The 18,901-nt window shown below is 38.9% G+C and overlaps 1 protein-coding gene across 1 annotated transcript; it reads right to left on the bottom strand.

Annotated features, from left to right (window-relative positions):
• Positions 1 to 240: 240 nt before the first annotated feature.
• Positions 241 to 17,592, bottom strand: ptbp2a (polypyrimidine tract binding protein 2a). Its single transcript, XM_053342263.1, has 14 exons — positions 17,509 to 17,592; positions 15,980 to 16,007; positions 12,556 to 12,616; positions 10,292 to 10,464; positions 8,793 to 8,933; positions 8,563 to 8,718; positions 7,988 to 8,098; positions 7,659 to 7,869; positions 6,892 to 7,007; positions 4,260 to 4,293; positions 3,563 to 3,655; positions 2,099 to 2,315; positions 1,880 to 1,957; positions 241 to 1,751 (listed from the first exon to the last, which is right to left on the bottom strand). The coding sequence occupies exons 1-14, from the start codon at positions 17,514 to 17,516 to the stop codon at positions 1,622 to 1,624; spliced, it is 1,557 nt and encodes a 518-aa protein (XP_053198238.1). The 5' UTR covers positions 17,517 to 17,592; the 3' UTR covers positions 241 to 1,621.
• Between the last annotated feature and the right edge of the window lie 1,309 nt (positions 17,593 to 18,901).

The raw sequence follows: 18,901 nt of genomic DNA, 5'->3' as shown, positions 1-18,901 counted from the left end.
ACATCAAGAGGAATAGATTGTGTCAGTTGGCAGGGTGGGAAACACATCAAGAAAATGTACTTCTTGTCCTGTGAATTAGTACCATCAGAGAGCTCAATCTGGCTTATTAGAGCTTGTTTTCAAGTGGCTCCAAAATGGATTTTTGGCTTTCTTCCCACCCTGGGACTGAAAGAAGTGAGCTGAGCAGACAGAACAGAGAAAGAAGAGAGGCAGAGGAGGTGAATGCAGAGCTACAGAAGAGTTTTATTAGGCATGCTACAGAGGTAATGCAAGAATACACAAGAGAGACCATGAGAGGGAAAACTCAAAAAGCAGGAAACCAAGTCGCACCTCCCCTTGTTAGAAAATAATTCAACCTTTAATTGTGCCTCTTCAGACTATACCAAATCCTTACATTTTTTGAGCTGTAGAAAATCGGACTTGGGAGGAAAAAAGAAAATATACATAAACCTTATTTCTGAATGAACACCTCCAGTCAAGAGGTCTTGTATTAAAAAACATGAGGGAATTAACACTTAAGATTGTGGACATTTTTCCCTGAAACGCAAAATTTCAGTGTTTCCAAATACTTTTTCGTTCAAATGAATTAAAAGGAACACTAAAGGCACAGAAACTTTGGTCCAACCGAGTAGCCCTCTCCAATAAACTGTCACATGACAATGAAATCACAGTGGACTCAATCTTCTAACTGCTTCCACAGCATGCAACACTTTGTGATGTGAAATCCTATCGTTACTATACATGCTTAGAAAACCATGGTCACCGACGATTACACCTCACTGCTAATGGAAAACGCATGGAAGGCTTCAGAAACACAGATAGAAAGAAAGAAATATTTAGCCACGAGCCCAGTTGTGATCGTTTATCTGAAGCATGGATTGTGAATTCGAAACTAGGGGAGAACAATCTTACACTGAAACATAGTACTTGTGGAATAATGGAATTCAAGTTCAACTGTGCGTTGCAGGCTGCTGTAAAAACTCATGTTACATGTTCTTGCCTCAGGTATATTCTTCTCTCTTACTAAACTAAAAAGGAAAATGTTATGAATCTAAAAACTCTGAAATGGAACAAAAAAAAGCAACGCCTGGTTGGTGGTAGACCTTCAAAAAAATGTAATAACATCTAGAAGATGACAAAAACATAAAAATATCCAATACCAATGTGCCTCAAAAGCATAGGAGGGTATTAATGAACATGTCCAGCTGTAGAAACAGTTGATATTGTCAAGTAAGGCACATAAGTACTGTATCTTTTCAACTAAATCAAGAGTTACACACTGATCTACATCAAACTATCATACAGGGGAACAATCAATCATGTCAATATTTTGCTTGACATAAAAATACAGAGGTACAGTTAAGATCAGCTGGGAGCATCCAGTATCTGTAACGTATTCAATTGTTCTTTTTTTTTTTTTAAAAAACAGGATGCAAGTCAAAGGTTTCAGTCTCTCTCAAGGAATGACAGGATCAACAAAACCCCAACAACAAAACTGATTCAATCGATGTGGTCCCCCCTCCCCCGTCCCCCCCGTCCCCCAGTGTCCAGACACGGTCTGAAAGGCTGCTGACGGCCGGCTCCCCCATACACGCTCAACTCTGGTTTGTGGGTCACATTCTTAAATGGTGGACTTGGAGAAGGAGACTCTCAGGTGCTGGTTGCCGCCCATGTTGTAGTTGTGGAGGTCGATCAAGGCCTGAATCGCCTCCTCCACTGTCGACATCTGGATCAAAGACATTTTACGATCCCTGGAAAATATGAAACAAAGCGGTGGTGTCATGGGGAACACTGGAGGGCACAACTACAAGAGACCCACAATCCTGAAGGGTTACTGTACAGTGGAGAAATGAGACTTATTTCACTGTTAGATACGTACTGGAAAAACTTGAATGCTTTCACAGTGCCTCCAGCATTGGAGAACAGCAGCCGCAGGTCATCCTCCGTCACATCTTGTCTATTTCAAAGAAGAACACACATAACACATGAATTCAAGCAACGTTATCACACACACACACACATCACTGAGTTGTCATAATTCTTTGGCATAAAGTAGTTAGATGTGTTCTCCTGCTCTGCTGACTGCTCTGCTACTTACGGGATGTTGGAGAGGTGGAGTGTGGCAGACGGTGGGAAGATGTTCTGAAAGTTTTTGGATCCGGGTTTCTTGAAGCGGTGGAGCGGGGAGTTGGCGAAGTCCTTGGTCAGGCCCTGGTCGTCCAGGCCATCGCGAGGCAGCGCCACCGTCTGGTGCTTGGACAGCGTCACACGGATGATCTTCCCGTACATCTTCTGGCCGTTCAGGTGGCTCATTGCTTTGGACGAGGAGGAGGAGCGTAAACCGGTGAGGGTCAGTGGTCTGTCATGTGATGTTTAATGGTTGCTCTAACTGAATACACAGCTACACTACACTGTTAAAACTGGATCCATTAACAACAGATCATTATGGTGTTTTAGTAAAGTTGAGAAAATGCTTAGAGATAGTCCACAATAACCAATACATTAGGTCATTGTGGGCGGTCAGTTCATCATGGATCCTGTTCCAGGTCTGCACTCAGAGCCTAACAAACCTTTAAAAGCCATGAGCCATATACAGAACAGGCAGCAGTTTGTCACTTTTACTGGTTACAATGATAAACACTGATGAGAGACTGGATCAGCTGTAGCCAGTTAACATTCAGTCTGTGGCTGAAATGAAACATCTGGCAGATGTTTGGTTAACAGGCTCTCTCACAGTTGCTGTCTGAACTTGATAAAAAGATAGTTTGTGACTTTAAGAAGAACTCCATGCTGTATCACTCCATGACTTCAAGAGGAACAGACATGACAGTTTCAGTAATCAGTTAATCGGGTGGGGGGTGGGGGGGGGGCACCAGCTGATCCAGCTCTGCACACCTTGTCTTTTGTTTCAATGTCTTTTTGTAAGGGGAATTTTAGGGTTTGGGGTTAGATGATTTCGGTTTGTCATTTACATCCCTGATACATTGATGACAGGTTCCATCTACAGGGAGTAAACATGAATCATAGAAACAGTCAAACCTGGTTCTGCCCTCTCGGTCAACAGCAACTAGATCGGTCATGATTACTACTTTTATTAGATGATATTGTCTGTGAAGTACTCGCGATAAACAATATTATTGTCATTTGAAGATCATTTTATACCACTGATATAATGATGATGATATAATGGTTGGGGACAGAGTTATTTACCTTTAATTCTTCTACAGTCTCCACTCAGGACGTACACAGTGAGGGATAGAAGACACTACTAGCTTAGCCAATGTGACATGAATAGACTCAGCTGCTAACTCAGTGTGGCAATACTGAGGTCAAAAAAATGAACAAGGTCATGATCCTGTATCATATGACATATATAGACATGATGATGCTGTTAATTAAGTTATTGTCAATAATTATGGTGACAGGCCTAACTGTAGCTGACATAAGATATTAGAGTTTGCTTTACATTTAGGTGACAGAGTTTTAAAAGCATCTATAAAACAATCCACCATCATCATTTAAAGCTGCATGACTCAGTGTGAGAGTTAGGGAGTCTGCTCACCTAGCTGAGCCTGGTTGGCGTCTGACATCTGAATGAGAGCGCTGTCCTTCTTATTGTAAAGGATTTTCACCCTCTGGACATCACCGTAGACTCCTGCGTCAGAGCCAGGAGGAGGAGGAGGAGGAGGAGCAGGAGGAGGGGGTGGTGGTTGGTTGTGTTGGTAAGGTGGAGAGAAAGCAGACAGTTAGAAAGACAAAAAAAATAAAGTTAGCGCTGGAGAACAAGGATATTTTCAGACAAGAATCAAAAAGAAGAGAAGAGAATACACACAAGATAATTTACAGAAGGCTTGAGAGTGAGAGAATGTGTAGAAAAGAAGAGGGAAAGAGAGAAGAGACACCCTCTAAACAGATAAGTTATCAAGCTGTGGCAGATGACTAGAAATAAACAGAAAATACATGCTAAAATTAATCATTTAACCGTGCAATAGCTAGTTATTATATGTAGTGAATCTCAACATTAACCCAAACCAATAAACAGGGGGCCAAAATGTATTATTATTACCAAACAAGCTACTGTGTGCAAACAAATATACATAAGCTTAGAATTATAATCATAATAATGACAAATGTCTCAAAGATAGAATGGAAATAGAACAAAAAGAGAAGGTAGATGAAAGAAAGAAAGAGAGAGATAGAGAGAGAGAAAGAGAGAGCGAGAGAGAGGAGAGAGAGAGAGAGAGCTAACGATAACATACCGAAGAGGGTAAACAGACTTTGGGGCGTAACCATCTTTAGAGGGAGAGAAGAGCAACAAGCAGCGTGAGACAGGTAGAGAGGTAGAAGAGTCGGAGCGGAGCGGAGGTAGAGATGGACAGATCGATCCAGAACGGAGGTAGGTAGGAGGAATGGTGGTTTGTTTTGGGTTTTTTTTGTGTGTTTTTTTTTTCCCCCGGAGAGTGATGGAGAGGTGGTGGGTCATGGAGGAGGTGGAGGGAGGGAGGGCGGAAAGAAGGAAGGGAGGGAGGGGGTGTTAATGTAAGGGAGGAGAAAGAAGGGATGATTTGAGGAGTTTCAAAAAAAATAAAAAATCCCCCTCAGCAAGGAGTGGAGTAGAGGAAAGGGGGAATGAATAGAAAGAGAGAGAGAGAGAGAGAGAGAGAGAGAGAGAGAGAGAGAGAGAGAGAGAGAGAGAGAGAGAGAGAGAGAGAGAGAGAGAGAGAGAGAGAGGATGTATAAAGGGAGGCAAATGCAAATTTGAGGAGGGAGGAAGAGGATGGGGGAGGGAGGAGGGGAAATAAAAAGTGAGGAGGGGGAGGGGGGAGGGACAAAAAATAAAATATAGGTCAGTACACTGGAATAATGCAGGTAGTTTGGTCAGAGAATAATGGCTTGGATCAATGTTTCTTTTTTCTTTAGTTAAAAAAAAAATAAAAAAATACAGCAATAACTTGTATTTCACCCTGGACAGGCATGGGGGTAAAAAAGGTACATTCATGTCAAAATAATTATAATAATAAAATAAATAAATAAATAAATAAGCAATATAAAAGTCAGAACCATGGGATCATAATCAAAACAAAAACAACATGCAGCAGGTCAGAAATCTGAAGATCTACAATCTTTCAGCGAAGGGAGGATGATGATGCTGCTGCTACAGGACGGGACACAAGCTGAAGAGGAGGGGAGGGAACAATTAGTTAAGAGAGAGAGAGAGAGAAACATGCAACTTCAATATCTGAGCTCAGCGGTACAAAGTTTGGCATGCGAGAGTTGATGTGAAGGCCACTCAAGTGGAGGAAAAAAAAGGTGGCATTCACACAAGTCTGAAAAGCTAACAAAAAATAAAAAAACAGTTGAAAAGCACAGTATCTTTTTAGTTGATACTGTCAAAAATATGAAAAAGAGGCTCTGGTGTGACACATTCAGACTTGATGAGAGGGGAGAGACAGGAGACATTAAGGTGAGAAACACATTAAGGTGTTATTGAAGTCGCAGTTAGAGAAAAAAATAAAAATAAAATAAAAGTGCAGAGGAAGGAAGAAGAGGGAGAGAAGTTTGAGAGAGGCCAGTGTTTTTTTTTTGTTTCCCCCAGAGCAGAGACACAGGTTAGGAGACCACAGAATGATTTCATGTGTTTTTTTTCATATGGGGGGAGGTGAGGACAGCTTAGAGAGACAAACAGAAGACAGACAGTTAGCTACAGTTAGATACAGTTTTGACAAGAGGAGAAGAGGAGGAGGGGGGAGGGAGGAGGAGGGAGGGAGTAACATTGGATGAGGAAAGAAAGAGGGGGAGGTTTAGGTTGCAGTGACAGAGACAGCAAATCCCCCCCTTCTCCCCCCCACCCCTCTCTCTTACGAGGACATAATGACTCTTGACCGTAAAAAAGAAAAAGAAATAAAACAACAACAGCGAGGCTCTGGGCATGTACTGTAAAGACTCTAGAAAATACAGCAAAGAAAAGGTTAGACAAAAAAATGTTGCTTCATATCAAAAAAGTCTAAAATTACAAAAGATCCAATGAGATCTTCTAACAAGGTTTGGATTTTCACATTAAAACACTGATTGTGATTCTTCCTGTTTGTGCTGAGAGAGGTCAGAGAAACACACCATACATTCAATGTTACACCAACTCACATGGAAACACTTGAAATGACAACTCAGGAGGACTTTCTCCAGATGTTAACTTAACTTAACTTCATAATAATACATTTGGTGCTGTAACAAGCTTAACCCTTACATACTGTTCAGGGTCAAAGGTGACCCATTTCAACATGTGACAGCTAGAAAAACACCCTATACACATTTCTATTAGCTGGACATTACCTAATGTGACTCACAGTATACAACATTGGAAATATCATTTTTGTGCAAATGTACAAATGTGACCAGTGTTTATTTAAAAAAAATCAGCATTCAATGTCAATCACATGTTTTCATCATATTCTATAAAATGTTCTTCTGGACCAAATATGTCTTTATCCATAATATTAATCAAGCATTTATTAATGACTGATGGGGAATATGAATGTGAATTGGTGTAGAGACTAATTATGAGTGAGAATATGAACAGTATGTGAGGGTTAAAACCATCCTCTAATGTTCTCAAACTCACTGCCCAAGATCACACAAACGTCATATGTAACTACTAAAATAATGTGTGTAAGTTTAATATGTACCAATTAATCCCACCAATAAGCTCAGTGTATCCTGACTGGCTGATGCAAGGTAATGAAACATGGAGATGGCAGCATAAAGAAGGATGAATTAAAACAGAAGGCTTGGGAGGTGGGTGAAGGTGGTGGAGTTTAAGCTTTAGATGGTTCTTCTGACTGTGTGTGTGCATATATGTGTGTGTGTGTGTGTGTGTGTGTGAAAGTTACTGACCTCCTCGTTGAGGTTGCTGACCAGAAGCACCCCGCTAGATCCTGCCTGTCCAGCGAGGGCCACCCTCCCTGCAGCAGCAGCGGCTGCCGCCGCCGCGCTCAGAGGGTTCAGGGCTCCTGGCAGGAAGTAGACAAGACAATCATGGAGTGGGGTGCAGCGCTGCCACTAAACCACTGCAATACAACTCTACCATAACAGACTACTGTACACTACAGCTACCTAAAATCACTGTATGCTCCTTAATGTAAAAGCTACTATTAAATATCTACAACTCTATTCTAACTGTTTTAGTCACAGTTCTTATACATTAACACAGTCCTGTCTCTAATCTGATTCAAATAAATTCCCACCATGTGAAATAAATAGAATCACATGGTGTCCTCATTCAAACAAGCTGGTCATGAACACAACTTAAAAGCACCCGTTAGTCTAGACCCGGGGTGTCAAACATGCGGCCCGCGGGCCAGAACCGGTCCATCTAGGGGTGCAATCCAGCCCCACTTTCCTTCCATCTGTCCTTCCTCCCTTTCTTCCTTCTGTCCTTCCTCTCTACCTTCCCCTTTTTTTGTTTGTTTATTCCTTCCTTCTGTCCTTCCTACCTTTCTTACTTCCTTCCCTCCCTCCCTCCATCCTTCTCTTGGCCCACATGAGATTAAATTGGTCTGTATGTGGCCCTTGAATGAAAATGAGTTTGACACCTCTGGTCTAGACTGTATCTTAAAGATCAGAGATATTTTAAAAAGAGGAATAATAAAAGTGTCATGTACCTGGGATCTTACCGAGGAGGGAGTTGGAGTCTTTGCTGAAGGCTGCAGCCACTGTGGAGTCAAGGCTGGGCTGGCCGTCTCCAGCTGGCAGCTCGGGTCGCGTGTAGTCGCGACTCTTGTCGTTGTTGTATTTGACGTTTAGGTTGACCAGCTTGGAGAAGTCGATACGCAGCGTGCAGCATGAGTTGTAGATGTTCTGACCGTCCAGAGCCTGGTGGGAAGAGGAGGGGGAAGAGCTCAAAGATTCTGTCATAGTGAGACAGTGACACACAGCTGGACAGTTAAGGAGTGATTAGTAGTTAATACAGTAGATGAGGAGGATCTCTCACCAGCTTGGCCTGCTGTGCATTGACAGGATCACTGAACTGCAGAAGAGCCTGGAACTGATTGTTCTTGGTAAATGTGATTATCTTCATGACTGTGCCAAACTTGGAGAAAATCTGCAATGAAACAAAAGAAACCACTAACTTTAACAGCATATGTTCTCAAACATGCCAACTGGACCATTTGTGACTAGGTGGGATCACCACAACTGAAAAATCCTTTATTTGCAGGGGTGTAAATATAACCCACATCAGAGAATGTAGCCTACAATTCAATGGAAAAACAATACAGATCAAAGCTGTAATGATTTGTAACACAGTACAACTAGCCTTTTATTTCATCTGAGGTCACTTAACATCCACAAAGCTAAATATCCCTGGTGTAAACAAGTTGTGCAATGTAAGAATGTAAATATGAAATTCAAATGTTTGGATCTAATGATACAATATAACTACGCTGTATTTCTATGCAGATCTGTCATACTAAATTACTTTTGTTGGTGTAAATGACAAGCAGTGCTTTCAAAGTAGAAGTGCTCACTGTACAATGTATCCCGTCAAAATAAAAGCATCCTTTGTACCTGTTGCAGTACGTCCAGTGTTACGGGGTAGAACATGTTGTCGATGATGATCCTCAGCACAGGACTGGAGGCTGCAGCCAGAGCCTCCTGTACGTCTGAGCTAGGTGAGCCGCCGGACTGGACAGCTGACACCGCCTGTAACACCGCCTGGGTCCGCTACGACCAAACACAAGCTGTCAGTCACCATTACAGGAGCTGACGGACACGTTAAGCTCAACAGCTCTACTAACCTGATTGCCAGCGTCGGTTTTGAGTTCTTTGTGATTGGAGTACTGGATAAAGACGGGAACGTTGCGGATGTGAGGAGTTACTGTGGTGTAGTAGTTCACCATGGTGATGGCTGCCTCCTCTGTGCCCATCTCTAAGAATGCCTGCAAGAAGAGAGAAAAGTGAACTTACCACCACTGTTACCTTCCTCTGATAATAACTACTACATTTTTACTAAGGATTTACTTTTTTGAATAAGTATCTAATTGTGATTATTTTGACTAATAATGTAATTGTGATATAATTTGTGATATTGGGGGGGGATTATATTTTTGCATCTGTCAAATCATTATTCTCATTTTCATTGACAGGCATATTCAAATGATTATGGTGTGATTACCAAACAAAGATGTTAGCTATTTTGATTACATGTGGATTAACTGTTCAGTCCAAATCTGAATGAACCTTCAACTGTAATATAATCTAGAGCCTGACAATACTGGATTTTTGGGGCTGATGCCCATACCAATGATAGAGAGTTAAAAAATGTCAACTAATGATTAAATATACAGAATAGGAACAGAAACTCTCTTTATTTTGCAATGATCTGGTAATTCAACACTTGACACAAAGATATGTAATCAGTTAATACACTTTATTGTATAAAATGGCATCAGTGCACTAACACAGTAAACGTCACTGATTTAGTTTAGCTACGTTTAAGTTTAGACTATTCATTCGATGTTAAAATAAAATAAAATATATAGGCAGCAAAACATAAAATAGAAATAACAGCAAAGTTGTACATAAAAAACAAAACAACAACCATTCAATGTTTGAAAAAGGGTGTAGCATGAGGTAAGTAGAATTTATTTTTATAAATAACTATCTAAAAAACAACCAAAGAAATGTATATTTAACTTGAATTAAGAAATAGTATCAAATATATAAAATGTTGCCTATATAACTTTAAAAAAGAAAAAAAGCACATATACCTTGATATGGATATATTTGAGATAATAGAAGGATATATGGGCCAAGCTATAATATGATTTATTGAGTAATGGAGTAATAGAGAAATAAGTGGGTGTAACACAAGCACTACCACAGAGTGAAATGTAATCCAGCACTGAAGCAGCAGTGTTATCAGAGCAACACAGATGAAGTGATCTGAATGTTGAAATGAGGCAGCAGCTGATGGATGCAGTGACACCGCTCCTCTGAGCAGAACAAAGCAGCTGAGCCTGACGAGACTGGAAGGGACAAATGTCATCTGCCCTCCCAGCCCTCCTCTGCAGACTCACAATAGGCTCTTGGCCAGCTTTTTGTATGGAATTGTGGGCGTGTTTCAGATGCTGCTCAAGATAGCAATGCTGAATGTATCCAATGTGCTCTTGTGGTGCTCAAGACAAAAAAATTAAAATCTGGCCTCAAATCTAGAATGAAAGCATTATTCTCACCAGCTACACTAGAAATGACAGCATGCCATTGTTAAGTGAAGAATTCTACAAACACCACTCACCTGGTTCTTCCCCTTAAGTGTGAGGATGTTGGTGACTTTGCCAAAAGGTAAGCCGAGGGCGATGACTTCTGTCTCTGAGGCCTCGTTGGGTAGCTTTCTGATGTGGAGCACGCGAGAAGGTGGGGCCTCCTCCACCTTCTGCTTTTTACTGTCACTGCCATTGGAAGCCCCGTCTAAAATTTAGCACAAGCATTGATTAACTGTGCTGAGCAAAACAATGACATTGTCCTCATTTTTTTTAAAGGGGACAAGGCTGGAGATCCTGTGAAAAACCCAAAAACCATCATGTTCTCCCAATACTTTGACTTCTATACCCAAAAAAGCTCACCCACACTTCTACCTTTTCTCCCTTACAATGGTCACACTGCCCAAAATGTTTGGGTTGTATAACATGTTTAACATTCAGTGTGTAACAGGTGTTCAGGTTTTGGGAGACTCTCCTCTGGAATAAATACAGGCTTCAACTGTTCCAAATATTTTGCACCCCTCATGTATATTAATGGAGTAGAAAAAATATTAGTAAAACTAAAATTCAATATATTGCACCCCAGTACAATAGTGAAGCATCAGTGTTAGAGCAGCATGTTACTGTTGGAGCTAGTTTATACTACACTCAGCAAATTGCGCGTGTGTGTGTGAGGACTTTGCAAGTTTGCCCAAGAGAGAGAGGTCTGGAGTGTTCTGGATGGGCGGAGGAGTGTGTGACGCAAGTATGTGAGGGTTTTTTCTTTGTGTGTGAGAGAGGTGGAGAGCGACAGAAGCCAAATGCCAAAACAGGTTTCATGTTTGGCAGCTTAAAAAAGCCAAAACGCAACTATTTATATTTAATAAAATATAGAGCTGCGATTAGGGGAGGGCAATAAGTCGATTTTACAATGATATTGTTTATAGATATCGTCTTAGATTTTGAATATGGTGATATGGAATAAGTGTATTTTCCAGTCTTTAAAGGCTGCATTACGGTAAAAACTTTCCGACCTTATCAGACTGTTCCATTATTTGCCTTCATCCACATTACTGATGATTATTTTACAAAAATCTTGTGTGTCAATATTTTGTGAAAGCACCGATAGTCATTCCTACAATATTGTCAAAATATGGAATTGGTCAAAAATATAGTATGTTTGATGAATCAGCCACTTCTAAATGAGCTGCATTAGAAAGTGATGGACAGCTGGTTCCACTGGCTTCAGGCAGCATATTGGTGAAGTTCATTGATTGATTGATCTACAATTGTAAACCTGTAACATTCCATATTAAAAATGATTGACAGTTACTCCATCAATCAAAGTAGTTACTCCACCCTTTTGAAGTGTGTGCAGCTTACATTGGCTGTGATTATTACGTATGATGTAAAATTCATCATTTAGCTGCACTGCTGAAAGTATGATTATTTTTTAGAAGCACTGTGCTCCATCAATGGAACACTGTGCACTAAAGACAGAGTACTTAACATGACCTCATCCTCTGTATTACACATACATCTCAACCTTTGTGTTTTCTTTAATTTTCCTGATGATAAAGGCTTCACACTTCTTTGCCAGTTTAATAACTCGTAGATGATCAATAATTCTGTTTTGTAGCAAATCACCTGACTTACTTGTGTTATTGACTTTTTTTCTTAACAAGGCATTTTTTTAATCTGAATTGAAAATCCAGCTTCAGAAGAACAGTTTGTCATTATTGAACATTACCAATGATGGTTGATATTGTGAAAGCAGCCTGAGATTGTGTATCTCTCTGTTAGAAAGGCCTCTGGGGTGACATCTGGGGTATCTTGTATAGGAATGCTAGAGTCAGACTTTGATTAATAAGACAATCCCAAAATCCTTGTGTGTGGCTTAATGTTGCTCTTATTTTATTGGCGGAGGGTTTAAAAGCTCCACTTGCGTGTTAGTTGTGCACATTTTCTTTGAGCTGCTTGAGATATGATCTAACAGTGAGGAGGCATTAAAATGCAGTGGGATCCACCATGTCTGTTCCAGTCACATGCTGTGGTGTGTGGGTGCCCACCTACTGAGGAGCGTGATGTTATTCAGGCATTAAAACGCCTCCCGTGAGAGAAACGGCCTCAAACTGATGCAGCCTGTTTCACTTTTTCAAAAAAATAAAAACAACCTATTAATCCCTTTCATTTTTCTTTTCCCTGCCGTCTGTCGCTACGGATCAAAATATATTATTATTATTTTTTTTTTAATTGGGCTTCATGCAAATTCCGTCCCCCTCCCCTCGTCCTAGTTCCGGGGTGGTCGGAACGAACTCACCACTGATACTGCTCATGCCAGAGTTGGGACTGTTGTACATACTCAGCTCATCTGATCCTCTCTGTGGAGACAAAAGACAGAAGACAAAAGACAGTCAGGCTCAGTTGTGAAATAATGGCGGGAAAAACTATTTCCATTTTCCAGACAGGCTCTCAAAGACTACAATAAAAACTGATCTCTCTGAAGACAGTTTAAAAAGAAAAAAAGGAACAAAGGGGGGGGGGGCGTTGAGGAGGTAGAAAGAGACATAAAGCAGCAGAAGAGGGCTCGGGCTACTCCTCTGCTGGTGTGGCTTTAATCTTGCTGAATTTAAGATGTCAACATGTGTCATTTCATCCTGAGCTATACGAGGTCCCAGAAGGCTTGCTTTGAGGGGGGGGGGGGGGGGGGGGGGGGCGCTCCGTGCTCTTAAACCTGACTGATGGGATGACGAGGAACCTGGCTGGGGAGCCATTACGCGCACAACTTTATAATAGCTTCATACACCCCCTCCTTGTTTCTGTCTGACTGAATTTGAACCAATTGTTCTTCTGTCACTAACATTCTTTATGGTTACGATAAACTGAGATGTTTGCGGGTGCCGCTGCTACGGCGACATGACACAAATAAATTGGAAGAGGGGTAATAAAGTTGTCTGACTTAGGCCAAAGTGTGAGCAAAGCCCCCGCTGCTGCGCACGAGCCCCCTAAAGAATCCCACAAATGATTTCTCTCCCCAGCAGCTGGAGACCCCGTTCTCTCTCTCTCTGTCTCTCTGCTTTGTGTCTCACGTTAAAATATTGAGGAAATAAACGGGGTGGCGAACACCCAACCATATCAGAGGAATCAGTATTTTATGACTGTTCTGTTTCCCCTATGGGGGGGGGTTAAACTTTGTTTTGTGCAGACGGAAATGCAGCTGGTGTTCGTCAAAATCGGGTTAGGTTGCCAGAAACAACTTAACTTACACCAGGAAACCAAGTCAAAGAAATCTGACTTAAGATGTTTAGGCGAGGGGGCAATGTCGGGAAAAAAAACGGATTTGAAATGAAAAGTGGTTTAATATTTATGGTTGTGTGTTCCAGAAGGTTTAAGAGAAGGCGTAGAAATGCAGCATTCTCTTCTTCTAAACCAATTCTCCACACTAGATTTCTCTTATTTTAGTCCAGAAGAATGATACTGTAAATCTACTGTAAGCACCAATCCACTAATTAGTGTAGCCAAAAAGGAAATTAAAAAGGGTTTTACTATGAGACACACGATGGAGCAAATGCCAACAAGTGTCACTAAATTAAAGCTGAAATCAACACGGCTGACAGTAAATGAATTGGCAACTATTTTGATATTCATCAGTTGAGTTATTTTTGATGCAGAAATGGAGCAAACTTGTCCATTTCCACTGTCTCAAAGCTCAATATTGGTTTTCAATGTCTTATATGAAAGTATAGTAGACATGTTTGGGATATGAACTGTTGTTTGGAGTAGATGTTTAATTTCAATCAGCTTCCACTCTGGTCAATGTTATTCTATTTTCACACACTAAAAACAAATCTTTAGTCCAAAGAGATTGATAATGAAAATAGTAGCTGCAGCCCAAAATGAAGTTCAATTTAACAGAGAATACTCATTTCTTTAATATCATGTAGTTTGTTCTATAGAGACAGAGCACAGTTAAGACCCGCCCACCAGGAAGTGACTTTCATCACTCTTCATTGAAGCTCATAACTCCTCTCTGCTAGCACACAGTAACATGTCTAAACGCTCTAATGATTATATCAGTCAACATATATTATTGGATCATGTCACAGATATATCGCCAATATATTTATTATAAGTCATAAAGGCAGCAATCTTTTGTAAATTTGACTTTTAATTTGTAGTTATATATATATATATATATATATATATATATATATATATATATATATATATATATATATATATATATATATATCAATAAATTCCTGCAGAAGTTTACTATTTTATATAATTATTCTATAAAATATTATATATACTATTATTGTTGTTGTTTAACAGTAAAACATCACAGCCATCATTACTTATCTTTGTCACAAGTGTTTGATAACCACATTTAAGAGGTTATTTCAAAAAAGGAGGTTTGTTTATATATATATATATATATATATATATATATATATATATATATATATATATATATACACACACACATAAACATATGGATATTGGATTTTTTTCCACCCTAATGTAGGCGTGAGAATAGCTAACCTGCATACAGCTGAAACCTAATCCAGTTGCTATGTACCAAATGAAATCAAATGTCAAGAGTCCTGTTTGTGATAAATGTACTACTATCATTTGACTATTTTACTCTAAAAAACTTAAATAGAGACTGATGACTAAAACACAAGTTCATATTTGAAATAAAAATGCATATTTACTAATGTTGTCAGGTGGCACAACTGATAATCATCAGGTGGTGCAATCAATTTAAACAAATAAATAACAGGTAAGTGAACAAATGGTTTTTAACAGTAATGTGTAGTTATTGTACTGAATGCGTTCATTTGTGTATTTGAGTAATTATTCTCCCGTCTTTAAATGTAACACTGGGTGCTAGAGATGCTTAAGACGTGGACAATAGTATGCAAAAATCCTAAATTACTGTAAATACAAAACACACAAGATAATAATGTGTTAGCCAGTGTAGACACTTGCAAAAGATAATCTTAAAATAAATATAAGGAAAACATATACTTTTTTACAAATATTTGGTGGAACCACCTGCCATTTTTTTGGGTTGTGAAGTTAAAAATACTGTTAAAAATGAATTAAAACAGTTTAGTTTGAAACATTATTTAACAAACAAGACTTGTTTGAACACATTATTTATTATTTTATACAATTTACATTTATACTGAAAATACTTTGTAAAAATGCCTTTTTAGAAGCTTTATTAGTAATTGACCCAACTGTTACAAAGAGCCTAAATAAGGAAATGATGGCATGACTGTGCGTGTCATTTCCTTATCTATGTTGACAGGCTGAAGTCACCATATCAACTGTATCAGTATCATGCCAGCCTGTTATGTAGTGCACTTATATACACAGCTGTAGTATATCTACTGTACATGTGATGTCAGCCTGTGCATTCATATATAATGTGTGTGTAGATGATGACTTTTTAATAATGTTAATGTTTTGTTTTTAACATATCAGGCTTATTATGATGCTGATTGTTTTCTCCTCTGGTGGGCGTGGTTTTCAGAGTATGAGGTGTTGCACTCTGTCTCTATGCAACCACAGCAGTGTAAAAGCAATGAAAATGAACATGCTGTTTCATAATATTGCAAAAAACAAAAACAAACTACAGAGTGCCAAGGAAGGATCATGTGATCTGTGTGCAGTGAACACTAACTAAAAAGCAAAGAGAAAGAGAACATAAAAAGAAGAAGAGAAAAACTCACCTTCACTCCAACTGCAACATCACTGATGCTGAAAGAGAAATATTGATAGTTTGGTTAAAATATTAAAAACAATTTTTTTTTTGTTTTTTCTACACAATCCATCATTAGAGTTGGCATCTATTACGAACTCTAAGTGGCTGAGTGATAATATAATGTTCCATGTTCATCACATACACTCAACAAGCTCTTTATTAAATCACACCTTTGCAAACTAACACAATCTAACAAGACAACTTTACCACTTTCTACTAAGTCATGCTTATTTTCAACACATACATATTTTCATATGTATGTGTTCTATTCTTCATGGTATCAACATCATCAGGTGTCAGGTTACAACTTCTCATTTCTCATGGGGCTCATTTATGATTCATCACATCTTAAAGTAACACTGAGATCATGCTTCAGTCAACCTCTAATGAATGACACACATTCGTTATGTGTATACATACGTGTCATATATAACACAAAATTGCATATATACTGACATTTCTCCGACTCTGCTTTTACTATTTTTGACTACATTTTATTATGATAAGATATTCCTTTATTAGTCCCACAATGGGGAAATTAATAATTTACATTGTTGCAGTAGTGGATAGAAAAAATGGAAAAGTGTCAATACAAAAGAATAAAGAACAATAAATAATAAGTAGGTATAAAAGCAATAAAACAACAATAGTAAAAATAATGATAACATTATGTACAATAGTAATACTGGTGTTGAGTGACAACATACCTGAGTTTCATATTATTATTGCAGATTTAAAGAGAAATAAATAAATAAGTATATGTGTGTGTGTGTGTGTGTATGTATATATATATATATATATATATATATACGCATATATATACATACGCACATACATACATACATACATATACATATATAGTTGAACTGAACGTGTCTCTTTTCCAGTATTATGTATAGACCGTCTATTCTTATGTCATGTATGTCCCTGCACGATGTCTAATGGCAATAAAATGTCATTGAATAAGCATTATATTAACAAGTGTGCTTTTCAAATGTTATATTAACTGCAGTCACAATTCAACTAATGTTAATATTTAAGCCCATTCCTGTTAGTTAACGCAGGTGTTTGTTTAAGCTATGCTAAGACATATGTATTAAAAGCAGCGCAGACCTCATGCTTATCACATACAGCAGCTAATGCTACCTAGCTACAACACAAAGGACCAACGGCACTGTACGTTAGTTAGCACCCAGCTGTAAATCACTATGTAGGATATGGAGTACTGGTGAGGGCTGCATTCAACGCCTCTCCATAGCACGTCGTCCTTCGTGCAAATGTTTATTAAAATGAAGCAACACCGCAACAACTGTTATTAACAGCGGGCTTTGGCTAAGTTATGCTAGCATGCTAACATAAGGCACTTCCTTAATGGCAGAGAACGCGTGGCTATGGAAACCATAACGACTCCTGCTTAACTTCCCCGTTAAACGATGCATTCGCCCACTCGGCGCTATCTGTGTGTGTGTGTGTCAAGTGACATTGATAAAATATTACCCGTCCATTTCTGTAGGGATTTTCTCGGTGCGTCCGTTTTCTGTCCTGTTTTCTCCCCAGTTTACACCGACGCTGCGCACGCACACACACACGACGGCAAAATGGAGGCAATGCTGTTTTTTTTTTTTTTTACTACCGAGACGATGAATGGCGGAAACAGGCGGAAAGTGACGAAATCTTTTGAGCGCGCAGCGAGCAGAAAACACAACTGAATGTAGTTTATTCACAGACAGATGTTAAGTATAGTCACGTCTGCCTTGTGTTACTTTTGTGTTTTGTGGTACATGTGTATATATATATATATATATATATATATATATATATATATATATATATATATTATAATATAAGGTTACTATTAGGCTATTTTACCATATTTTTACTAGGATGGATTAGGGTAATGTGGGACACTGACTAATGTGGGACAACTAAACTCCACTGCATTATCATTTTTTCTATTCAGTTATTTTAAAGCTAACTAGTACATGCAAATTGTGTAAGTTATATTGTGTAACATTACACATAGTGAACATATGGCTACTAATTTTTTAGAATATACTTTTTTTTTCTTTTTTAAAGGCAAGCTTTCCTCAAACCTTTACTTTTTTGTGGACTTCTGTCTGTTGTTTTGTTTGTTTCATTGTTTTTCATTATAAAACAACATTCATTCGATAAAAATGACTTATTTGGCCACTTGGAAGGAGCAAAATACACTGTAAATTTTGCATATCAGCTATAATGAAGTTAATATTGCAAACGTGTTAGCAAAGATGCCTTATTTATTACAATAGACAATATTTAGACAAAATTGTTTACCATTAGCAACATTGGCATTCATTGAGAGTTGTGCTTCTGGTCTCTGTTGACAAACAAAGGTTCACGCTCCTTTTAGCTCTGAATTTGGTCTTCACCACCTCCTGAGGAAAATCTCTGTGTCTTTAGTTAAATTTCTGTCCCTCTGCTAAATGTTCCTCTGTGTTCACCAGCTTTATGTGTCTGATGATGAAAATATCCCTTTAACATCATGATGAATCCACAAGTTGTCTCCTGGACATTTCGAACTTTCTCAAAATGTTTGACATGTATTATGAAGAACAATCTTAGGGCGTCAAGGGAACCATATACACTAACAACCATGCAGGGACTGTTAATCTGGTCCATTCAGATGATGTTTTTTATTAGCTGGGCATTCCTTCTGCATGCAGGGGGGGGAAGGAGAGGAGCAGGGGGGGAAAAACAGGCCAGTTTTTGCATAATAATTAATCTTGACAGACATACGTCATGCTCCTGGGCTCCTGACAACGTCACGCCCTGGGTGAAATTAACGCCTAACTGCTTATCTTAAAGGACCTGGGATTTAATTAAAAATGACATTTCCCCAAAGACTTGCGCT

The sequence above is a fragment of the Scomber japonicus genome, chromosome 21 (genome assembly GCF_027409825.1).
Source record: "Scomber japonicus isolate fScoJap1 chromosome 21, fScoJap1.pri, whole genome shotgun sequence".
Classification (NCBI taxonomy): domain Eukaryota; kingdom Metazoa; phylum Chordata; class Actinopteri; order Scombriformes; family Scombridae; genus Scomber; species Scomber japonicus.
The sequence above is the reverse complement of the archived record's forward strand: the minus strand, read 5'-3'. Positions and strand labels throughout refer to the sequence as shown.

Bases quoted from the DNA above. Each gene is read 5' to 3' on its own strand.
- ptbp2a (XM_053342263.1), bottom strand. The intron at 10,465-12,555 runs GTGAGTTCGTTC...GCTAAATTTTAG, and splicing joins TGGCATGAGCAGTATCAGTG to ACGGGGCTTCCAATGGCAGT. The intron at 3,656-4,259 runs GTATGTTATCGT...GCTCTGACGCAG, and splicing joins AAGTCTGTTTACCCTCTTCG to GAGTCTACGGTGATGTCCAG.